Genomic DNA, 26862 nt, shown 5'->3' with positions numbered 1-26862 from the left:
CTCGACTGGACTTGAACTTCTGGTTCTTCTGCCTCAGCCTCCCAGAAGGCTGAGATTACAAATTTGCGCCACCATGCCTAGCTCAAATCCTCTTTTCTTAGAAAATCTACTTCCTAGTTTTATTATTAACTGTATTAGGAAATAAGAAAAACTTAATATTAAGTAATCTATTTTCAATGTCTTTTTTGTTAGTATTATGAGGAGCTACCCTTTTACCACACAATAATGCAAATTAGTGACTTGGGAATGGAGAAATAAGTAAAAAAAACTTTAAACATTATACTCCTCAAAATGCTATGAAGTCAGAACTGATATTTATACATGCTGTGGCTCTTGATTTAGCAAAATAAGTGAGTTTTTAATCAAAATTCCTATAAGTCTGAAACAGAATGTCTAAAACATACATATACACTGTATCCCCCCCAAATAGAACTGAGTCCCTACTATTAACCATACTTTTTAAAAGCTAGGAAACACTGTGAATGGGGGAAGAGACCTGTTTCTGCCACATAAACAATGCCTTACAAATTATTACAGAAAATTTATGAATATCAAATATTTCAATATTACAGAACACTAATATATAGAATTTTTTAATGGAAAGTTTAAGGTCCTCCTCTTTTTCTATAGCTTTATGATTTCTAAAGAATTACCCATATACTGTAGCTTTTATGATATTTGAGAAATATATATATGTAATATATATAGTCATTGGACAATTAAGAATGTGAAGTTTCTCAAGTGTACATTGAAGATAGAGACTAGAACTCCTATGTATATGTCTCTACTTCATGCTATATAATTTTTAAAATACCAATACTGTGTCTAACCATCAGCGATAACATAACTCTCAGCAGACAGCAAGCGTTTATTAAATAACAATTATTTGCCAAGACTGACTTAGGTATTATTCATTCAATATCTATAACTATACTAAGTAGGTCATTATTATACTACATAGGAGAAAGGTATATTATTATTAATAATATCATATATTATTTCATAGATGAGAAAGCTAGGCCAGCCTAATACCATATAGCTAGTAAATATGCAATTAAATTACTTCAACACTCTTAGGACTCACTATCAGAATTCTCACTAGAGACAAATTTGTTGTTGTTGTTATTGTTGCTGCAGCTTTTTTTTTTGTACCAAGAATCGAACTGAGGACCTAGCATTTGCCAGGCAGGTGCTTGTGCCACTGAGCTATATCCCCGGCCCTTGTTGTGTTTTTATATCATAAAATATAAATCAAGGTTATAAATTAGTACACACATACCGATGAGATATAGGGCTGTCACAGTCCTTCAAAGAATACAACCTCGCCTGGTACACTGAAATCATTTTAAAGCATAAATCCTTAACTTAGTCATATATCTTTGTCTCTCAAAATGCATTTCATGCAAAAAAGAAATTGAGTGCTTATTAAAAATGTAAATTAATAGTAAGATTTGAGTCAACAAAATATGAGTGGTAAAATATGAAAGTATACAGAGAATACTCTATAACTATGTTAACAGAGAGGAACTTTTAATCATAACTCAAGAAATACAAACTTTAAGATTAATGAAACTGATTCCTATAAATTATGATCCAACAATTCCATTCTTTGATATAGAAAACATATAAACTCACAGAAGTCCATAAGGGAGTACTATTTTTTGTTAAATACAATTTAATAAAACATAGTAAATACAATCCATTAATTATCACACTTCAGTGAGGGGAAATGAGCCAGGCACACAAACTACAGTAAGAATAGATATTTAAAGTAGAGTTATCTGGAAGTGGTAGCATATACCTATAATCCAAGCACTCTGGGAGGATAAGGCAGGAAGACCAAAAATTTGAACCTAGCCTGGGCAACTTAGCAAGACCCTATCTCAAAATAAAAAAATAAAAGAACTGGGGAGGTAGCACAATATAGTAAATGCTGAACAAGAAATACAAGAAATACAACCAGATCCACAGTAAACATTTGAATAATTAAAAAGACATACACAAAATCATACAATTTTCCAAGCTAGATACACACCCATGACATATATGCAACATATTAGAGTTAGCATACTTAGAGAAGACAGGTGAACTTAAAGCTAAGAAATTAATGATAAAATCCTTATAAGATGTAAGAGAGAGTACTGTATAAAATGATAATAGTGTGTCACAACTTAACATATAATGATTTATCTAACTCTAAATGAGACTGAAAATAATTGCGTACTTATTTTAAACACCTTTTATAATTCAGTCTTCACCTGGTTTCATCTTCATACAAACAGTGATAGATGGAGAAAGAAACACGGAGAAAGAGGAGAAAAATAAAACGAGCAAGAGACAAAGAGATAAGAAGAAACAACATAAAAGGGAAGAAAGAAGAAGCAAATAGGTCTTTCTTCAAATAATGGAGACTACCACAACATTCTTTAGGCAATTAAAACCCTATAGATGGTGTCCCAGAATTCTACAGTAAAGACTAAATGACATTATGTTAAATATATGGAGAAGGAAACCAAATTCAGCAAGAGGACACACTTGAATATATTTTTTTAAAAAAACCTAATATAAATTTCACTGAACTTTGCTACGAACAATATCAAGAATGGGCTTCTCTCACTAATTTGCTCTGTTGATGCTGTAGTTTAATTTTTTTCAATTCACTTTGTGTTTATCTGTGTGTTCCATGTAGATGCATTATCAAGATGAAGAACGGGACATTTCTTAGAATGTTATTAACACCTTTAACAGTCCCCCCCTCAGATAATTTTTCCATGGGCTTTATAAAAAAAAGGAATACTTGTTACCAAAAATGAAACTGCAAAAACTTTTCAAAAACATGTAAAGTCAGGCTATTATAATTTAAATAATTACATTATTAAATTTAAAATTGTTATAAAATTTAAAACAGATCTGTATGTATATGTAACTATTTCTAGTAATAACTAATCAGTGGTTGACTAATAGAAATGTACTAACCATAGCATATTATATGGCAAACATGAACAAAAGATTCAAGAAGCAAGAACAGAATGTAATCAAATTTCTTAACACTAATTTCTCATTTCTTATACTTAGTAATACAGAAACTACCAAAAATGAGAATGAGTTTTGAATTCACCACCTATTTATTAGGCAGAACCAAATAAAGACTCACCAGGACAGAATATATGTGCAGACATCGATAAACAGGAGAGAAATCCACCAAATCTTGGGCCCCAGGTACCTGCAAACACAAAATTATCACAAAAAAATTTAAATAGACATATGAAAAACAACTTTCATTTTACTGTAAATGTGTTTTTCTTTAAGACTAGGTCTAGCTTCTAAGTGGGAAATACAAAACAAACAAAAAGCCACCATGCACCCCAAAACCTAGTTCTGTTATTGTACTCATGTGAGTGATAAGCTGTGAAGATATATTCCATGGCTGGGACAAGCTCACATCAAGAGAGAGAAGATATACAAATGCACTGGTTCTGCATCTGCCTGTGGAGATACATCTTAGGCCATGGACAATTAAAGGGAAAATACAAAGAATATTTTTTTTCTTATAACATACATGTTAGATTACACAAAATACTAAGTTTCAGTGGCCAAAAACAAAACTTCCCATGCAAGATGAATTAAGTAATCTGCCAGTCAACTTCTGAAGAGCAAAAGAATTGGAGAATACTTAAGTGATCACACAATTGAAATACAAAAATACACTGGAAAGGAGGGAGATTTCATGTAAAAGCTAAAATAATGAATGGAAAAGCCAAACCTAGAATTAACACCAGAGACTGTAATGTAAATAATGGATGCTGATTAAACTGAGACATAAAGGGAAATAAAAGAAAAATCACACGAGGTAGAGAACTGGAATCAAGCTGTGGCACAAACTAATTTCTTATGTAACCTAACGTTGACTAAGTCACAATTTACTTTGGCTTAAATTTCCTCAACTGAAAAAGGAAATTAATAGTTGAAGTTCAGGGAGTCAACAAAAACAAAAGGTGACACTGAGAATAAATGTTGAACAAAACAATATGAAACAAAAAAGGAAAAGAGAAAAAGGAAATACACATAAAGAAATAAATAAAATAAAGACCTACTAGAAGTTTTTACTGTAATACTGGTAGCTATATGGTTTATCAGAATATAAGCAGGAGGCACATCTAAACTGAGTTAAGCTGATTCATGATTTCAAGGTCAGTCTGTTTCCTTATTTATGAAGTAAGCCTCCTGATCTCTTTGGGACATACCTTCTCTAATCAAGATGCTTTTCTTAATGAAATCTACTTATTCAACCACACAACACTTACTTCCTTTTCCCTCAGAAAACCATTACAGCTCAATAAGTATTGCTTCAAATTTAGTGACTGTTCATCTGCTTCACACCCATGAAGGCAAAGATTACATTTCTATACTTAAGTACTTTATCATGCTATATACTCTGTAAGTGAGCAAAACAAACCTTTATGTGAATCTAAAGATTGCCAAAAATCTCATACGATGGCCCAAGAACAACTGTACTTAAAAGGAGTCAATAAGTGATCATGTAGGCAATCATATTTGAAATGACCATAACACTAAATCTACTTCTTTGATTGCAAAGTGGAAATTTGAAGGAAATTTATCTTGCCAAAAAAACCACAGCCTATTTTATCTTGCCAAAAAAAACAGGAAATTTCTTTTAACTTGCCAGAAAACCAGAGGCTACAGTGAAGCAAAACACAGTCTCCAAAGAAAAACAACAGAAACACATTTAAAAATTATACTCCAGATAGTATTTAAACAACATGTAACTATATATGCACACGAAAAAAAAGATAAGGAAACAAGTGATATTTTAAAAGTTTGATCTATTTGGAAAGAAAGATTTTTTTATTTAGAATTAGCTTTTATAAAGTTACTTATTATAAGCATATATTTATACAAAGTCAGAGAAATTTTTTTGCACAATTTTGATTAGCAAATTCATTTATAATTTTGTGTTACATGTTTTTCTCCAGGTTCTACTTTGTCTCACAGCCATGGTTTTGCTCAAAAGGAAAATTGCTTATAGCCATTCCTGACAGCCTTGGCCCTTTCTCATTGCAGACCCATCCTTATAGAATGAACACTCATACTATGGCACAGTTCCCTAGAAACCTGTGACAAATAAGCTAACAAGCCCCTTAACAAACAAAGATGTTTGGTTAATAATGGGCTGGGACTGGTTTATCCATGAAAACTTTAAAAAGGGAAAGATATATGTAGATGGGTAACAAAGGTCTTTTCACCAACAAATATTTACAATCCAACTTATTTTTGGTGAGACTGTTTGACATTATTGTATCAGCTTCAAACTGTTTAAAGTGCTTTGACTGTAAGTGTTGGTTGTACTATTTCTTATCCTCTGAAACCATCATGTAGTTAGTTCTCCAAGTACATGACGGCCTGATTTAAAAGCAGCACAAAAAGATCTAGGCAAACACTGAAGGGGCAAGAAGGGGCTTCAGCTCACAATCTTTACCCCTATTCTCCAAACAGCCTAATATTTAGAAATCATTTTTCCTCCATGCTCCCCTCTGTGAGAAACACTAGGAATGAACACTGTGAGGAACCAAGAAGAGTACTGTGAGGATAAAGGTATGTAAAGTATGCACTGACTCATGTTGCTTTGAGCTGGATGTGTTTTCTCTACTTCACTGATGAAAAAGAATCACTTACATCTACGGAAAGGCAAAAAGAGAAGAGCAACACACTCTGTACGTGATGGAATGCTACACAACTGCAAAGGTAAAAATGAATTTTCCAAAATCTAAATAAGTGGAACAAGGAAAGAATACTAGAACAAAAGGCAGCTTTTCCTGACTTATAACCACATCAACAGGTCAGTTTAAAGGCCCACATTTTGCTATTTAAAACATTAACTTTCTGTCCAAGCTGTCTTCATCCTTCGTCCCCTCTTTTGGCCCTCTCTCTCTCCCTTCAAGTCCCAAAGAATGATTAAAGCAGATTTAGGTTTCAACAGGGAGGGGTCCAAGGACACTTTCCTAAGCTAACAATGACTGTCTCTAATGGTTTCTGTCTCCTAACAAAAGCCATGACTCCTTCTTTATCAGCTTCATCTAATTTTTCCTTTCCAAAGTAAATAACACAGCCTTTGCATTTTACACATGTCCAAATTTGACAAATCATTATCGACTGAGACTATAGCTGATAAGAGATAACTTTGTGGTAGAACATTGTCATTTCCTCTCATAAGGGCTTTCTTTCTGAGAGACAGAAACATGATTAAAATAGTTAAACATTTCCTCTGCGTGGCAGTCAGGAACTCAAGATACTGGAGTCTCTATTTTTCTAGTTCAAATAGATCTATGAATACACCAACAATCACCATAAACAGTACACTCAAGATAATCCTGCTTTTTTAACTAGTTGTTTTCCTTCTAAGAGATCATATGAAATAATTTCATCACCAAGGACAGCAGCTGTCTAATTCTCTTTATAGTTTCTGAGTGAAGAGCATTGGTGCCTTTCACCAGCTCAAACCTCTGGATTTTCAGAAGGATCAAATAGTAATATTTTAGATTCTACACCTAAGATCTATGCCTCAGAGCATGTTCTATCATACAAATTAAGTAAATGTGTATTTTTAAATTTAAAAAAGTTACTGAATTACAGTATTTAGGAGTATATATCATTCAGGCAAGTACTGCATTCTGCTATAATTTCACATTCACATACTCATTATAGATCTTATAGCCACTAAATACCAATATATATTGTGATCTGCTTCAATATAATGATTGTTGTATCCATATGATAAATGTTACCAGCTTCAGTCAAAGCAAAACTTTCTAATTTTTGTCCATGGAATATTTGTTAAGTAGTATTTATAGTACAAATGCACTAGCTTTCACAGGTAGTTACTACATAGATGACCAAAAGGAGTCTGGAGACAAGAAGATATTAAGTAAGAAAAGCATATTTATAAATAGGATTAATGAGAGAAATCCTACCAAATGATCTTATGAGCCTTTGCAGGCACTACTTACTGAAGAAGATACAAAGATTCAGAGAAGGCACGGGACTATTAGGTGATCAGGAAGAAAAGAAACATGAACATTTCTGGTTGTGAAAATTCTTACAAAAGAATATCAGAATCTAACTTTGATGGTACAGTTTTCTTCTTCCCTAATATGTCTTAGTTCTAGTGAAAGGAAGTCTCTGAAAACAGAAAGATAAATACTTAAGTTCATCTCATATAACACAAAGAAAATGTTTTCAAACATTAAAGTAAAAAAGATTTTAATTTTAAAATAAAACATGTCAGGGGGCTGGGGATTTAGCTCAGCGGCACAGTGCCTGCCTGGCAAGTGCGAGGTCGTGAGTTCGACTCCCGGTACCGGAAAAAAAAAAAACACAAATAAATAAATAAATAAATAAATAAATAAAAAATAAAACGTCACTAAAATTTTTACAGATACATCTATTAAATATTTTTATAACCCTCTTCTCCTCCCAAAAAGGAACAGAGTTAGTAGCTATTTCTACCAACTATCTTTTTTTTCCTACCATCTATCTTAAAAGACTCACTAGAGAAGGCAGGTAAGGGGGCACAGAGGCAAGATGTGACTATCTGCAAGTAACCTGATAAACGTACCTGCTTAAAGCTAAGTAAGTATAACCTGATTCCTTCCACTCAAGGAGAATAGAAAATGTACTATGAGAGATTTACCTATGCTACTGAGAAAGACAATGCATGAAAACAGAAATGCATTAGTGCACTCTAGCCCTGTTGCTCACACATCTGTCCCACTCTCACTCTTCTGCTTTTCCTCTTATACACATAACCCATTCATTTTTCTCTTAAGAAACCTTTCAAAGTAGACAGATCATCCAAAAGGAACATGATAGAGGTTTGCAAGGAATTTAGATATGTTTCTCAGTAATTATCCAAGCCATTCTCCTCCTGGAAAACACTTTTGATTACTACTTTACATAAAAGTTTCCCAAATGTTGGTAAATGAATGCAAGGACTTGGTGCTCATTTTGAGTATTAGTTGAACCTTAAGTCATTAAAATGTACCAGGCATTTTTCTGCAGGGAGCAAACAACAAATGATTAGCTGAAGAAGCATAGCCTTTGCATTCAGAAGATCAGTTGCGACTGCCCATATTATGTCTGGAAGCCAGGAAATACCTGGCAAACATTTTTTCGCCAGAGTGCTTTTCTGAACTACTTTTGCTTCCAAAAATTTAGAGAAAAGGGTAGAATTCATTTGGACATAAGCTTTTATAGAGCTAGACTAAACACCACAGACATACCAACAAACTAAAAAGCCTGTGATTCTAAGTAACTAGAATTAGCAAAAGTATAAAGATTTTCTACACCTTGAGGCATATAAGAATACACTCACCAGACCGCTATCCTAAAAAGCACAGAATTTTCTATAGAGATTCTCACATATTATTAGGATCCTTGCTGAGAAATTGCTAAAGAAATCACTACTTAATTTACTCAAGTGTTTGCAAGAAGCACAAGAAAATGGAAAAATCACCAGTTCTGCTTACTGAAGCAATGCAAAAACAAAAAACAAAAACCTATGACCAAATGCAAAGGATAATTCTCTGCTTACACCTAAATACCAGTGACAGAAAATAAATTGGTCTTTCTTTAAGCAGGACCAGCTATATGCTAAGTCACTCTTATCTGTGACACCAAAAAAGGGCAATTTTGCAATAAATATGATATTAAATATAAAGGCTGGAATGTAGCCCAATGGCAGAGCACTACCTAGCATACATAGGAAAACTTAAGGTGAGCAAAAGCAGGTAGAAAAAAGTATACTGTTATTGGTAAAAATATAAAAAAGTAAGATCCCTAATATTAATAGAATATACAATAGGATTTACAAAAATTAGAAGATCTAGAAGAAAATAAAATATTAGAAACATGAGCAAGACACAAGACAGCTGACCTCCCCCAAAATAAATGTGTGTGTATATGTGTGTGTGTGCGTGTGTGTATGTGTGTGTGTGTGTGTATGTATTCTTAGAATTATAAGGTAACAACTCTACCAACAGTAATAACGATACAAATCAAAACTATACAGAGATAGCATTTCTCCTCTATGAGACTGGCAAATATTTAAAATCTTAAAAATTAGCCTATTAAAGAATAAAGAAATAAACACCTCATACATTGTGGGGGCAGGAATGGGTTGTAGAATATAATATATTGAAGGAAATTAGACTTTACCTACCAAAATTTTATACAAGTATTTACCCTTTAACTTAATCCTGCCCTTATAAAACTATTCTGAGGACACATCTCCAACTATATGGAAAAATAATCTCAGATTTGTCTGATTTTTTAATGAATGAGGTTTTAAGGCATTTTTCATATGATAAAATTCAATATTCTAGTGAACAATTTTTTTTAAGTTTCATAATAAGCTAGTTTTCATTAAGAATAGAAGTGAAATACTCAAAGCTTACAGAGGTTAATGAGTATTAAGAATAAGTGAAGTAGGCCAGCATTTTAAATTGTATTCTTGTAACTGATATACTTTGTCTGTGAAATATCTAGGACTATTATTCATTTTTACAAAGCACTGTGTTCTCTAGCCAAGCATGGTAATGCACATCTATAATCCCAGCACTCTGGAAAGCTAAGGCAAGAGGATCTCAAGTTCACACCGAACTTGGGCAACTGAGCGAGACTCTGACTCAAAAAATAAGAAAATCTGGTGATGCAGCTCAGTATAAAGATGTGCTGTTCAACAACCAATAGTGGAAAAAAAATCTACACATTAGTGTTCTACTGTATAACCCATCATCTGCCGGTATGTAGAAACACTAAGGATTTGTAGCTTTGTGAAGATATCATATCTTTGGTGGCAATCTTGCCATTCAAGGCCAGTCCAATACTAAAACTAAGAAGTTAAGAAATTAAGTTAGAAATCCAGATTTTCATGTGAATTTCAATGACTTTTTTAAAAGACTGGATCTTGATTCATAGTCCAATCTGGATGTAGCCCAGCTAGAGACAAATTTGTAATTCTCCTACCTTAGGCTCCTAAGGGCTGGGATTACATGTGTGCACTACACTTGGATTTATAGGTTGATCTGTACTGTACATATCCCACACATACACAAAGCCCATATACTAAATCTTTGCTCACCACCCTGTGGTCTTATAAGAAGATGGCAGAACTCTTAGGAGGTAAGACCTAGCGGAAGAATGTTAGTTCACTGAGAGTGGACCATTAAAGGTGATATTGTGACTCTGGGCCCTTTCTCTTTCTTCTGCCTTTCAGCAGCCATGAACTGAACAGCTTTGCTCCACTATGCTTTCCTCACACATGATGTCCTTCCTTTCTAGAGGCTGCTGTGCAACAGAACCAGCCAGCAATGGACTGACCCCTCTGACCCTGTGAACTAAAATAAACTTTTCCTCCTCTTAAGTTATTTATCTCAGGTATTTTGTAACAGCAACAGCAAGCTAACTATAGTGGCAACTGATTTAAGCACTGTGTAGGCTAATGACTTATCTGAAAGCTAATGGGCTGCCTATTTGAAACCTCTAATTTAATGAAGATGACATTCTAATGGCATCCTTTATTTCATTTTAACTTTCTAGAAAAGATCTTCGTTTTCTGCTACCTTCATGTAGAAAAATTTACAATAAACATTTAAAAATTTGGGTTAAATGTCATAACAACCACTGTGTTTAACAAACAATTTGACATAATTATCACTACCTTATAGGCAAGAAAAAGTATACTTAGAGAAATTTACTCGATCTCCTATAATAGCACAAAGCTGCCAGAATTTGTACCTTCTAAATACAAGACTTATTTGTGTAATTTCCAATCACTTTGTGCTGTAAACTGAATTGTGCCTCCTCTAAAATTTGTACGTTGAACTTTTAATCCTCAATTGACTATATTTGGACACAGACTTTTAAAGAAATAATGAAAGAATTATGGAAATCAACAGGACTGGTGTTCTTATGAGAAGAAATAGAGACAACAGAGACATATAAAGACAAAAAAAGGCTATGTGAGGACACAGTTAGAAGGAAGCAACTGTAAGACAGGAAGACTAGCAGCAGGAAAAACTAGCCATGCAAGGATCTTGATCTTAGACTTTTCCTTCCGTATTATGCAAAAATATATTACTGTTGTTCAATCTTCCCAGTCTGTTAGTATTTTTTATAGCAGCCCTCAGAAAATTAGTGAAGCCTATTACCTCAGAATTACTATAATACCACAATCAAGACATCCATGAAAGTTTTTCATTACATGACATTTGTATATAAGTTAACAATTCCATTATTTCAAAAGAGACACCACAATCTAGAGAGTTAAACTGGACATCAGTCATTTGGTCAACAAAGACTTAGTTCACCCATATTCTATGCCTGTTGGCATGAATGCAATGCTGACAACTATTTTTTAACTATTTGTAAACAAATTAACAGAGATATAAACTAGACTATCAGGAATGTAATAAAGTATATTAAGAATGCAAAGCAGTGAAGTAACCAAGAAACAAAGAAGAAATCATGGCTTTTCAAAATATTTCCTTCTCAATACTGCTTTATTTCCACAGATTTTTTTGTTTATAGTAGATGATATTTATTAGTTCATGGAAAGGTGAAATATAAGTTAATAGAGGTTTTGGTAATATATATTTGCATATACTGATGATATTCTGTTAATTATCATTAAGGTCCAGTCATAGTATAACCCAAAAATGTCATTCAATTCCAACATATTGAGTACATTTCTATTAAAAGCACAAAGAATGGTAAAACATTCTTACTTCAGAGAATAAGAAAGCACCTAAACTTATGAAATTAAATTATCCCATTTTAAATGCTGGTAACCTATTATATTAGTCTATCTATAGATACTAGAAAGGAAAATATCACTCTCTCTTCAAGTACTGCAAGTTTTGTCCGAAAATTTTAAAATCATTTTAACTGAAAATCCATATAAGACTCAAACATTTGTAAGTTTATTGATGTACCAAAAAAGCTTCCTCAAAGACCTCTATAGCTTTGTAACTCAAAGAGTACTCAAAAAACCAAAAGTGCCCTCCACTCCTGGGACCTTGTCAACAATACAGACTCAGACCCATCCTCAACCAGAATCTGCCTTTTAACTTGATTCCCAGAAGATTCCTACATACCTTAAAGTACAAGAAGTTGGGTAAAATGAACTTCATAACTCTCTAAAATTTCACGCAAAATTTTTTCTGAGTAAATATACAACACACACATTTTACTAAAAGATTTCATACATTTTTATCAAACTCTCAAGTAATACATGACCCTAAATAGATTAAGAACACTGCTATATAGGATTCTATGTCACAGTTACCATTTTCATAGATTATAAGTCACAATACTCCAAAAACTATGCTGTTCTAAATGAGGTCAGTTGAAAAATGACAAGAATGAAGGTCAGAACGTCACAGTGGGTCACGAAAGACCTTATCTGAAGAATTTATTCACACCATGCAAGAACTATGCCAAGAAACCAGTTTGGAGACATCTAAATAAATAATTCTCTACATGAGGTTTGAGATTAAGAATGTGCACTTGAAGAAGATTCAAACTGAGAAGTAAATAAATATAAGGTAGGATTTTTTTTAAAAATAGGATGCCATTAGATGACAGTGAAAATGTTGAATTCTTGTTGTAAAAGCTTAATCAGCAAATCCTTAATACAAATTGTTTGATTTGGGATATGGGATCATTTTAAAATACTATCTACTAAATACATGCTTATAATACATCCTTTATGACAAACTCCCAATATATTTTACTAGTCCTACGTTCTTGATCTTCTTTGGACTTCACAGGACAAAGCAAAGAAGGCACACACATTAAAAGGGACTTAGCCAAGATCTTCAGTGAATTGTTGATGAAGAATGAGTTCTACAACTCCAAGTGCACTCCAAAGACCAAAGTACCCTACACTCCTGGGACTATTCTTATCCAGAAGGTTCTTAATGATATTTATGAACTTGGATATATATTTCATTATCTGAGATTATCATCTAATCTTCTCTTCAGTATGCATATTATCTAAGGAAGCAAACTATATCTAACTTCCATTTTCATAGTATGATTTTAATTTTTTTGATGGACACCCAGCAGGCATGAAAAATGTTAACTGATCTTTCTTGAGACTGATGCTTTATTGTGCTACTACAATAATGGGTTATCTATTATGTCTCTAATACCTCACAGTCTGGTCTCCCAGATGGATCTATATCCTAATATTCCAGTCACTGCAGGCAAGAAGAGAAAATCCTAGAAAATGTTCAAGAGAATCAAGTCCCCCTCTGCTCCTTTTTGACTCTATGCATTACCGGGCAAATGGTGGGTTCCTTTACTCTAAAATGATCCATTAAGTAACATTCAAAAGATTGTTCTGGGCTCTATTAAGAACTATTAAAAGTTCTTATTATCCAAGTATAATAAGCATTAGAATGAAACTTTCAAACCCTGCAATTAATGTACCTATTTACATAATAAACATCCTACTAAAGTAGAAATTAAAATGGTATGTAAAATTATTCACTTAGATTGAAAAATGTGTCCCCTCAATATAGAGAACTATATAAAAGAATATCCTTTGGACTTTACACATGTGAAAGTCCATCAGACATTGAACTTAATAACTGCTATTATAGACAGATAATTTTGGTATTTACCGTTAATCCCAATTTAAACAATGCCAGTTTGATGGGGGAGGGGTGTGAGACAGGTCTTGCTATCCAGTTCACGGTGGCCTTGAACTCACTGTATAGCCCAGGCTGGCCTCAAACTTGAGGCAATCCTCCTGCCTCAGCCTTCCAAATGCTGGGACTACAGGCATGCACCACCATGCCTGGCTTGATTTTTTTTTAACAAAAGAAGAATAATAAGGATAGGCACACTGACAACAGTAATACATAACAGAAATAACAAGGAAGAGAAATAATAATAAGACAAAATAACATTTATTGACCATTTATAATGAAGGACACCTATATGTATATAGTTTACAAACTACTATCTTTACTTGACAGATGAAGATGACTCCTACAATTACAAAGCTGGATAGTGACAAGTTCTTGGGCATAGTTTTTTGGGCTCAGAACAAAACAGAAAACATAGTATAGGACAAGGATGAAGAAGAAACAGTAAATCTGGTTTTATCTGACCATTCCTTAAAGTCACATCTTTTATTGGTCTCCAATAACTGTTTGAGTTTCTGCAGAGGTCACTTAGACCCTTGGTCTTCGGGTCAGGTAAACTCTACTCTTCCTTTAATGTGGTATCTAGTCAATACAGAATTTAAAACTTTCAATCTTTTTAAAAATGTAAGAGTATATTTAAAAATCTAAATTCTTTCAAAAGAATCAAAATGTAAATTATCTTCACATATCTTCAGTTTCTTTAAATTAGGATTCACTGGAATTCAAGTCATTTAACAAGCAGATCACAGAAAATTATTATATGAATAAATTCACATCTCAAATGTACTATAGTTATAAATGGTCTCACTTCCCGAGTTCAAATATCAGTTACCTCTTCATCATCTTCCTCATCTTCAACATCCAGAATTCCTGAATCCTGTTCAGACTTGGGGCTAGTGCTCTCCATCTCTGTATCAAATATTGTATATGCATCTTTCTTAGATTTTCTCTTGCTACCTATTCTGGGCTGTTGCAAGACGATGTTATCCAGATTTCTTTGTTGTTGAGCCTAGGACACGGACACACACACACACACACATACACATACACACACACATACACACACACACACACACACACACACACACCGAAAAAGAAACAAAAGAAACAAAATGTAATTAAGCTTTCAGTGAACTTTTAATTTTCATCAAATGAGTATCTTAAAGAAAATATCCAACAAAATTCCTTAATATAAACCTGTTTGTGGCCAGGTAAGGTGGCATACACCTGTAATCCCAGCACACGGGAGGCTGAGGCAGGAGGATTTTTGGGAATTCGAGACCAGCCTAGGGTCCAAAGTGAGTTCAAGGCCAGCCTGAATTGCATAGCAAGACCCCGTCTCAAAAAGACCCAAAACAAACAAACAAAAAAACAACAACAACAAATCCCTATAAGCTTGCTTGCTTGCTGTATTTAAGTAAATATGTATGTATGTATGTATGTTTGGTATTTATTCTGCGGAGAAAGGATATTGGCATTTAGTTCAGGCTGGCCTTGAACTCACTATGTAGCCCAAGCTGGCCTAAAACTTGTGGCAATCCTCCTGCATCTGCCTCCCTAGTGCTGGGACTATACATGTCTGCCACCACAGCTGGCAAAATATAAGCTTTTAGCACCAGAAATAAAGTCAAACACCCCAACATTTATAATTTAACCTCAAAGTTTTCCTGCTTTAACTTGCTTTCCAACTTAAAACATTATTGTAAGACTTTTCAAATATGTCCACTTAATCACAAAATGAAATTTATCCATTTGCAACTAAGCTATGAGATTAGTACAAATGCCTAATATTTATCTCGTACAAGAAAATACCATACTGAAGCCATAACAGTTGAAGAAGAAGAGGAGCTTGGAATTAATTTTGATAAATTTAAGCTTAGGACACTTATAAACAGTTATGTGGATATATCAAACTGATAAAATATGATCAGGAGGATGTACTATCTTGAGAGACTTTTTTCCCCGAAGTATGAATAGAGCGAACAGTTCCAACAGGACCTTATTACTGTGACTTATGGGAAAGAGAATTAAAGGGTTTCTTCTTTTGAACTTATACAGAACAGGAAGTATGACCCCTTGGCCTAACAAAATTGACTGAAATTATACCATGGTTTCAACAGATAAAAAGAGGTGTTACTATCCAAAGTCAACAATACAAGTGTTAAACCACACATTTCAGCTGGAAATAACTCTAGTCACCAGTCAGAAAACTGAAGTTAAAGACAAAGGATTTTTTTCAAAGTCACAACTCAAGTGAGGGGTAATTCAAAAGCTAAGAGTGTGATCTCTTAAATTCCAGGTCAGCCCACTAATCAACAGTCCCTCCTAAAACCATGCCAAAAGCAGTTTCCAAAATAAGGTTCTGTGGCCAAATCAATGGAAAACACTGCATACCATATAGCTTTGTTGTAGATATACAATATATATTAACACAACAGAAGCTGGTTGTCATACTGTTTTCAAGTAATTTATTTAATTTGGTTAAACCCAGCATTGGGAACTTCTCCCCTTTCCCCGTCTTTGTTTCTGTCTCTCCTCTTTCCTCTCTCTCTCATACACACAAGCATGTCAAGAAACAAAGCTTGAATATTTGACCTATCAGAATATATGTTCCTTAATCAATATATTATTTCTCCTCAGTAACAAGTATGAATTAGTTCTGAAGAAAAAGCAATGTTTTCAAATATTTCCAATGAGACTAAGGAATTCAAGATAAATATTAAATACAAGAAGTTAGTTCAGGCACTAGTCAAATGAAACAATTTATTAGGACAGAGAAAAACTTAAACTATGCAAGCTAGCTTCTGCCAAGAAAATGAAAAGAATCTGCATTCCAGAGATTTGAATCAATGGACAAACTTGTTTCTCAGCATATTACCCATTGATATTTTGATTTGACTTACATAAAATACATGACCTCAGTAACAACCACATGAGAAGGTACCCTGAAACATTTAATTTGGGTTTGTATAGAAGACAAATATACCTTCCAAGTACTGTATATGTACTGAGGTCCAAAATTAAATAGCACATTCTTTAATAATATTAATCCGCAAGTAAGATGTTTTTCCCCACCTATATCCAATGCAAACCCAACCAGAAATCAAGAATTCTAGCAAGCACACTGGAAGAGCAAACTTCAGAAGCTTTCAACTGATTACTTACTCCTTAACCTCTACCTTCTTTTAGTACACCAAAACCAAACCCTTTCATAAATAGGTCTTATCTTACTAAATCCCAAGTTCATTATTTTTCTTTCACAATCAATAAAATATAGACAGTGTATCAAAAACAATCAAGAGGAGACACACTGCGTACTGTCATTTCAACTTGAAATGATAAAGATCTGAAAAGTATTCCCATGGAAGTAATTTCAGATTTTCTATGATTTTTTCTTAATTGGCGTCTTGGTTTCTTATAAATTTAGAAGACTGCAAAGTAGTTTGGGCCAAATCTGTAAACTGATGTAATGAGCCCCTTGCTAGAAATCAAAGTATTTCTAGCTGTATTCTAAAGATCTATCAGAATCTGAAGCTTCTGTCAGAACTACCAAGAGTTTCCCAATCTGTAAAAGAGCACTCAGAGAATACACAGAAAGTGGAAATCAGCCAACTTGGAAATATCAAAGTGCAGGTAGAACAATAAAGTAAACACTCCAAAATTATCATTATGGATATAAATGAAATTACTATATACTGAAAAATATGGGATTTGTCAAAAGTGGTGAAGGCTAAATATAAATACATAAATGTATATAGCATAGATTAAAATGAAAGGTGACATTACAGTGCAAAAAAATATCCAATAAAATCCCTTCAGAGGCCTTTCCTAACATGCTCTTCTGTTTCACCAGGACCACATATTCCATGTCTCAAAGACAACCCCCATAGTAATGTGTCACAGAAGCAGCTAACTAATCTCTGTTGGCTGTGTTGGGTTAGAAGGAAAAGGGTACAAAACATAAAACTATCACCAAGACGTTAGAAAGCACTTTTTAAAATTTGTTATGCGTTCTATGAACAATTTTTCATGTTTTACCACCTTACCTTTAAGTGTCTCTCATATTTATTATTCTCTGATTTCCGAATATTTAGAAATTGCATAAAAGTTCTGTTTCAGCTCTTCCTCTTCTCTATTATGACTCTTTCCCCTCTCCTGAGATCCAGTACAATTGCCACAATTCCAAGATATCTAAATGGAAATAATTACCTTCTCGCTATAATGTCCCTGCCAATTATAGCCAGGCTCTTCTTAAACCACAATGTTCATCATGTAAATCAAGGATGAGGTAAACTGTGTGGCTGGGAGGAAAGAATTATACAAGTACCAAGTCCAAACTCCATAATCTATCATTTAGATTCTACCATAATGAAAGTTGAACTTAATTTTCCAGTGTACTTATCAATAGTCTCCAACATGAATCTTCCATTTGGATCAGACTCTACCTCCTACTCCTACCTCTACATCTTATGCCATTTCTCTATCTGATGACTTCTCCCTGTCTAAAGCCAAGGTTTCCTCCAAAGCCCAACTAAAATTCTTCCTTTTAAAGCCTCCTCTTACTGCCTAACTCACACAGTATGTTTCTCTGTACTACCATTTTCAGTCAAATACGTACTGAATATCTGCTTGATAGCAGGCATTGTAGATATATAAGAAATACTAATTGGGCATGGTGATTATGCCTGTAACCCCAGCACTGTGGGAGGCTGGGGCACAAGGATTTCAGGCCTACTTAACTTAGCAAGAAAATGTCTCAAAATAAAAATATAAAAACAAAAAAGGGAGATGTTGGATATGTAGCTCAGCATAAAGGTCCTGGGTTCAATCCCCTGAGTGGCAGAGAGAAAGAGAGACAGAGACAGAGACAGAGACAGAGAGAGAATCTGTGACCCATGAACTCCATATGATACTATTAATGGAAGCAAATAAACAAATAGATACTGTAATTCAATGCAATGAATATAATAGTACAAATAAATACAGAGGACAATGATTACATAAAGGAGAAAAGTAGTCAGATCTGCTTGGAGGGGTTTCAGGAAAGACTTCTCAGAGGAAAACACACCAAATGGAAGTCTCAAAAGACAAATATAAGCTGGGCATATTAGCACATGCCTGTAATTCTAGCATTTGGGAGGCTGAGGCAGGATTGCCACAGTTCAAGACCAGCCTAGATTACATACTGAGTTCGAGGCCAGCCTGAACTGCATTGTGGTACGCTACCTGAAAAAAAAAAAAAAAAAAAAAAGGACAAATATAATTTCTCCAAATGAGATAAATAGAAAAGGTAACCACTGCAGAAAGAAGAAACAGCAGGCTAAAGGACCACATGTGAAAACATATTATCCAGCAGGTAACGCTAAGTAACTTGGTATAATTACAGCAGAGCAATAGGTTATAAAGAATTAACAAAGACAAAGTTAAAGGTGAATAAAAAGCAGTTTCAATGCTAACTAGAAGGCAATGGAGAAAAAAATGAAAATTTAAAAAGAAGAAATAACAAGATCAGAAGATCAACTTTAGAACTCAGAAGAAATTCTCTAGGTACAGTGGAGTGAACAACTAGAAGAAAATAAAGACTGGAAGCAGGAAGACCTATATAGAACACTGTAAGAGTCCAAATAACAATTATGAGGACTTCAATTAAGGTAGGAGTAGCTATACAAGAAGCAAAACTATGTAATTTATTGATTTATATGTTTTATTGGGAAAAGAGGAAGGAAATAATACTTCCAAGTAATCTGGGCTCAATGACTAAACAGTATAGACATTCCAAGTAAAGCAGACCATGAAAATAATAAGTTGAGGGTAGTAAATATGCTAGATATTTTGGTGAAAATGACACTAAAAAATGCTCAGTATCCAATTTTTCTCTGAGAAAAAAAAATACATTTTACCATTTATTGCATCTTCCAAGTCCAGACAGTAAATTTACATACATGTTAATGATATAGTCAATAAAGTCCAAAAAGAATCCATGTGAGAATGAGATTTGGGCCCACAATGAAAGACACAACTGTAAAGGATATTACTTGGGTACTCTCCTTACCTATCAGAAGGTAGACAACTATGGCAGTGACCATAAAGATTACTTAATCTGAACTACTAACATGAAAAGTCACTGTTAACATTTTCAAGACTCTCATTACATAGGATTTATTGTGGAATATTACAGTGTCCCAAGATACTAAACAATAAGGCTCAGAGTTTAAAAAAAGAAAAGTCAAATTATCTTGTGTTGATTAACCCAATAGTGACCTCTAGTGGATTGCAAGAATATATACAAATGAACTTTAAAAGCAGAAACTAGTTAAAAAGAGAGGCCTACTACAAACTGAACATGCACTTCCAGCACAGGGGGAAAAAGTATCATATGGTAAGATAGGTCTTTAATTCTAAACTCTGCAATTTATTAATTCCATAACCTCAGATACATTACTTTATTTCTCTGTTCAATATTCCTAGGTTTTAAAAAATTATTAATCAAATTTATCTTACCACAAGGATTAAATAAGATAATATATACGAAGTATCTTGAATTAAAACAAAGGCATTCCAAAATAGTAGTATTACCTGTACTTTTCCCAAAAATGAGATAGGAATCTTGCTTCACCAGTCTACTAAGGTAGCATCAGACACCTAGCCATAAGTAGCCTCAAAATCATTAATGTCATCTAAGTTAGACACACATTATGATTCAAATTTTGCATTCGTAAATATTTCAAGCACTACATATCTGTACATGATGCTGCTACAAATCCTCTCAGCCTCATCTCTTAATTCAAGCTACCATTAGCAACCACCACTAAGCAGGCTTGGAAGCATCCAATTATATAACTTAACACCAGCTCAGGAACTTACAACACACCTCTAGCTTCCTATCCAGAAGCTTTTATAACACCATAAAATGGAATCCCACAGGAAATAACTTAGCACTCACACTCATGAAATACAACTCAGAAGTAAAACAACCCCTGAAATGAGCTGACAGATAAATGCTTCCCCATGTTGTTCCTCCCACACTGAACTCCTCAAGACTTCTCAGAAAGTCCCAAGTACTAAGAAACTGCACTGCCTTAGCACTGTATCACTGAAGTGACTTCTATCTTCCTTTACTACTACTCCTAACATTCCCGTTCCCTAAGATCATATGACCAAAGAAACCAACCACATATCAATCCCTGGGTTCATTCAGAGAAACCAAGGCTAACATAACATCCTACACAACACATAAAATGGAATTATGACCCCCATTTGCATCTGAAGTCCAGGGGAAAACTGTGAAAATAAATGGCAAAATCAAGAAGATTCTAATGTTACCTCTTCAAGTCTTACAAATCAAAAGGAATGCAAAGGACCTGCAGATTCCAACTAGGGATTTTTCAGCTTCATCAGCACTAGCTCTGGAACTAGCTTTTTTTGGCAGCTGACTCCAATATCAAATTCAAACAAACTGAAAAGAAATGGTAATTCCAAATGAAAGAAAAAGAAAAAGAACATCTCAAGATCATCTCAAAAAGTTATTTGCATGCAATGGTCCACAGAAGTCTGTCTAGGTGCACATACAGCTGTGCTCTATGGGAAATTTAAAGGACAAATTTAAAAATAGTCTTCACACCTTAAAGTCCAAAGAATTTCCACCAATACGATGAGGAGATTAGGATAATTATGCTTGGGCATTCTTTTTCTGTACACTACACTGAGGAGGGAATATCACCATTAATATTATAATCAATAAGAATCAAGTAAACAATAGAGTAAAAAGACAACCTAGAGAGTAGATGTAAAATATCTGCAAATAATATATTTGATAAGGGCTTAATAACAATCTATAAAGAATCCCTTTAACTTAACAAAAGTAAAAAAATAATGTGCAACAGGTTTGCATAAACACTTTGCCAAAGAATACAAATGGTGAAAGCATAAAAAAAAAAAGGGCTCCGCATACCACTAACCACTAAAGAAATATAAATCAAAGCTGCAGAAGTGTATAATCTCATACACATTACGATAGCCACAAGCAAAAACAATGAAAATAACAAGTATTATTGTGGATGAGGAGAAACTGGAACCTTTGTGCATGGTTGGTAAAATGTTTTCCATGAAATAGAGTTTCCTCAAATGAATAAAAAATAGACTTAAAGTACCATCTAACAATCCCATTTTTGGATGTATATTCAAAAGAAATTAAAGCAGAGATGCAAAAAGGTAACTGCTTATTTACAAGAGCTAAAAGGTGAAAGCAATCCAAATGTTTACTGAAGAATAAGTGGATAAAGGAAATGTGGTACGTACACATAATGAAATATTATGCAGCCTTAAAAGATAAGAAAATCTTCTAACATATTACAGTATGTATGTATGTATGTACCTTAAGGATACTATCACTAGTGAAATAAGCCAGTCAGTCACAAAATAAACTGTATTACACCACTCTTAAGAGGTATTTTGAGTTTTGACAAGGAACAAGATATTCAGGTCTATTCGTGATTTCTACAGTACCAAATAAACCACAGTAATAAATTGCCTCTCTAAAAATCAGTTTTCCCCCTATGGATTTAAGAAAAATCTTGAAAAATAGCCATTTTGAGTGTGTATACTGAGTCACTAGAACTACCTCCTCATTGCTAGTTACATTTCTTCAAGTGCTTAGAAGAACAACAAAGACATAATTTACTTCACATGGCATTAAATAAAAAAATGATGTGTTAGGAAGCCCTATTTGATTTAAACATTCTGTTTTAAATAAAGACTTCTGTAAGAAGTCAATCTAGAGAAGAAATTCATAGACTACATCATAGTAAAGGGCAACGCTCCAACCTGCCCTCTGAAGAGAGAGAATGACAAAGGAAACAAGTTTTTGGCAGAGGAAATATGTACAGTACCTTCAGTTTGGTTTAGTAGAAAAGCCAGGGCATACTACTCCCATCTTATAAATTATCTCAGTTATACAGCATGATCTTGGGATATTAACACAGTTGCTGGTTATGTGTAATTGGTCGTTTACATTGCTAATGAGATCAAACAAGGTTTGAGACCAAAAGGCTTGCTACTAAATGCACATAAAACAACTTCTGCTAGAGAAATAAATTCCACATAAAGAAAAAAATTATTATGGCCAAATTTGTATAAGCTACTGGTAACACAGCAGACCTGGAAAAATAATACAGATAACATTACAGTTTATATATGTAAGTAGAAAAGCCTTGAAAATGTGAAACTTATGACCACATTCTAACAGAGTCTCTAAAGAAAAGTAAGCCTGGCTGCACTAGGAAGCACCATGCCCACCACAGCCTTCAAACTTCACACTTCGAACTCCTAGTACACTCTACACCTTGGTTCCCCTCAGTGCTGAGCTGCATAGGTGGCTGTCCAAACAACTGGCCTAATCCAAGAAGAGGCCAACACCCTGGGGACTAGATAAACCTGCCCAGAAGAATCAGACGCTTTAGGGAGAAAACCACGAATGGCCCAACAGTACTAGCCCAAGAAAATCCCACAACTGGTAAAAGTTTAAAAAAAAAAAAAAACAACAACAACAGTATGGGGCTTTACCCCAAGAGTGGCTTCTTCATGATGGGATAGTATTGAAGAAGGAATCCAGTGCAATGCCCACCATATTAGGAGAGAAAGTTTCTTTAGGTACCTATTTAGGGAGGAGTTGGCATGTGAGACTGAGTCACAGAACACCTGCACTACAGCTTTACTCCAGTACTGCAGTGTTAACATACCACAGTAACTGGATGAGAGCCACAGCCACAGCAGACAGACTGGGAGAGGCTGAGAGTTAGGCTTAGATCCCTAGAGATCCCCTGAGAAGTTCAAGCTCAGAGCCAGGAAGGACATGGGCTTTGCATTCTGTGATGGGAGGCCAGGTAAGTGGGTCTGACCTTCATAGGTGGTTGGAGCTGAAAGCGAAGGTACTGAGTCTAGTGGTCTGCTTGAGCAGCCACTGTGTGGCCAACATCCACAAAAGGCAAGTGGTTTGATTGCTTCCCTACATACCGAAGTGAGTAGAGAAGAGTCTCACGTTTGACAGTAGTCGTGGACTGGAATTTATACTCAAGGGATCTCTTGAGCAGAAGGTCAGCTCACTAACCCACAGGCTATAAAGTGGAGTGGAGAGACTTGCTAGATTTCCATAGGTCCTGGAAGTAAACAATTCATTTGCAAACAAATAGGAATTTCTCCACCTCCACATCCTCCTCTTCTTCTGACACAATGTTTCCCTTCTTTAATGAGTTTTGAGAGGTTTTCATTGTTGTTCAGGTCGTTGTTATTTGGGGGGCCTGTTTTCATTTTTAGAGGTGTTTTGAGCTTTATCTCCCATTTTATTTTCCCTTTTTAAAATTAATATATTACTTTATCTGTTTCATTAGGTCTTTTTCTCCCTCTCTTCTTGCTCTCTTTTACTGTTTTCTCATTGTTTCCTTTCTTCCTTTAGTTTACTCTCCATTTTTTTTTTATTATTTATGCTTTTGGGTTTTCTGTCACTTTTAACTAAACAACTAATTTCCTTTTACTCCTTAATTCAGGTTCCCACTCCCTGCTAACTCTGTACTTACAAATATAACCATTACATTCTATGAATCTATAGATAGTTAAATATATTTTACTATGGTTGAACATTGTTATACTGTTAATGAAAGTAAAGTTCTATTGAGTAGAAATTTACTGTAGATCAATATTTGGTTCATTCGACAGGTAAAGGTATGAATTATGAACATAAATGCACCAAATAACTGTATTCCTAACTTCATAAAACAAACACTACTGGGAATAACAGATCAGAAAAGTATCAGTACAATTATAGTGAGGGACTTCAATAACCCCCTACCACAAATAGAATAAAAAATCAAAAAAGAAATATCAGAGTTAAACCAAATCTTTGAACAAATGGAATTAATAAGTGTATACAGAGTGTTTCATCCAACAACAGACTACACATTCTTCTCCGCAGCACATGGAAATTTCTCAAAAACAGACTATATATTAGCAAGTAAAGTATGGTTAAGTAAATACAAAAGAACTGAAATTCTACCATGAGTATTATCAGATCATACTGCAGTAAAACTAGAAATCAAAGGACAAACAGAAATTATGAAAATGTAAGGAAATTAAACTAATATTCTTGAATAATCAGTGGGTCACAGAAGAAATTAAGAAAGAAATAAGACAGTTCCAAGAATTAAATGATAATGCTACTACAACATACCAGAACTTAAGGGACACAATAAAAGGTAATTCTAAAAGGAAAATATATAGCTGTGAAGGCCCACATCACAAAAACAGTAAGCCCAAATACATAACCTAATGATGCACCTCAGGGTTCTAGAGAAAGAAGAACAACTGAAATCTAGAGCTAGTATAAGGGAGAAAATAATAAAGAAAATTATAAAGATCAGAGCAAAAAATAATGAAATGAAGACTAAAAAGCAATACAAAAAAAAATTAATGAATTGAAGAGCTGCTTCTTTGAAAGAACAAAATAGACAAACTCTTAACCAATCTCATCAAAAAAGGAAGTAAAAGACATAAATCTATGCAATTAAAAATGAAAAAGGTGAAATTAAAATAAATACTACCAAAATCCAAAATATTATTATGAACTACTTCACAAACCTGTATACCAATAAATTAGAAAATTCAGACAAAATGGTGATATTCCTAGATACATTTGGATTACCAAAATTGAACCAAGAAACTTAAAATCTTGAATAATGCAATAACAACCAAAGAAACTGAAGGAGAAATCTAAAAAAAAAAAAAAAAGCCTGCCAATTAAGAAAAGCCCAGGACCTGACAGATTCACGGCCAAATTCTATAAGAACGTCAGGGAAGATATAACACCAATACTCCTCAAACTGTTTAATGAAATTGAAAGGGAAAAAGTACTCCCAAGTTATTCCTGGAATCTAGCATTTCCCTGATACCAAAACCATACAAGGATCCAACCAAAAAGAGAAATACACACCAATCTCTCTAACGTACATAGGTGTAAAAATCCTCAACATGATACTGGCAAACAGAATGCAACAAATCATCAAGAACATCATATGCCATAACACTAAGCAGGCTTCCCTGAGGGATGCAAAGATGGTTTAGCACATGCAAATAACAAATGCAATTCATCACATAAGAAGCAGAGACAAAAATCACATGACAATGTAAACAGATGTAGACAGTGCCTTTGACAAAATTCAACATTTATTCACAATTAAAACTCTTAAGAAAAAAAGGTATAGAAGGATCTTATTGCAAACTAATGAAAGCCATTTATGACAAACCTACTGCTAACATCATACTAAATAGGAACAAGCCAAAAGCTTTCCAAAACAAGGATATCCACTATCACCACTCTTGCTTAACATAGTCCTCCAAGCATTAGCCAGAGCAATCAGGCAAGAGAAAGAAATAAAAGGGATACACACAGGGGGCTGGGGATTTAGCTCAGCGGCAAAGCACCTGCCTGGCAAGCGCAAGGTCATGAGTTCGGTTCCCAGTACCGGAAAAAAAACAAAACAAAACAAAAAAAGGGACACACACAGAAAAGGAAGAAGTTAAAGTATCGTTATTTGCAGATGACATGATCCTCTACTTACAAAACCCAAAAAATTCTACCAAAATACTCTCACTGTTAATAACCAAATTCAACAATGTAGCAGGACATAAAATCAACACACAAAATTCAACTACATTCTTACACACTTACAATGACCTCATTGAGAAAGAAATTAGGAAATACTATTTATAGTAGCAACAAGAAAAAGTACTTAGAAATTAACCTAACCAAGGAGGGGAAATGTCTCTATAGTGAAAATTATATCATTCTGAAGAAGTAGATTGAAGCTGACATTAGAAAATGGAAAATCTCCCATGATTCTGGACAAACAGAACCAATATACTCAGGCTATACTTACAAATATATTCAGGCTATACTTACATATCTGATACATAGATTGAATGCAATCCCAATCAAAATACCAATAGCATTCCTCACAGATGTAGAGAAAGCAATATAAAAATTCATATGGAACCAGAAGAGACCCAGAATACTAAGAACAATTCTGTGTAACAATAGATCACAGTCCTACATTTCAAGTTATATTACAAAGCTTCAGTGATT

The 26862-nt window shown here is 34.2% G+C and overlaps 1 protein-coding gene across 6 annotated transcripts in view; it reads right to left on the bottom strand.

The window, feature by feature from the left end:
• Exoc6b (exocyst complex component 6B) overlaps positions 1-26862 on the bottom strand; it is a 530721-nt gene that overhangs the window by 318212 nt on the left and 185647 nt on the right. For 5 of the 6 annotated variants that reach the window (XM_005385581.2, XM_005385582.2, XM_013514675.1 and 2 more), the window contains exons 7-8: positions 14563-14739; positions 3155-3223 (exon numbers count right to left, since the gene is read on the bottom strand). In XM_005385581.2, the coding sequence (XP_005385638.1) occupies positions 3155-3223; positions 14563-14739 (246 nt within the window). The remainder of the gene's footprint in view (positions 1-3154; positions 3224-14562; positions 14740-26862) is intronic. The other variant, XM_005385583.2, reaches the window with a different exon arrangement.

Source organism: Chinchilla lanigera, unplaced genomic scaffold (genome assembly GCF_000276665.1).
Source record: "Chinchilla lanigera isolate Chin_1 unplaced genomic scaffold, ChiLan1.0 scaffold00023, whole genome shotgun sequence".
Classification (NCBI taxonomy): Eukaryota; Metazoa; Chordata; class Mammalia; order Rodentia; family Chinchillidae; genus Chinchilla; species Chinchilla lanigera.
This window is presented reverse-complemented; position numbering and strand designations above follow the sequence as displayed.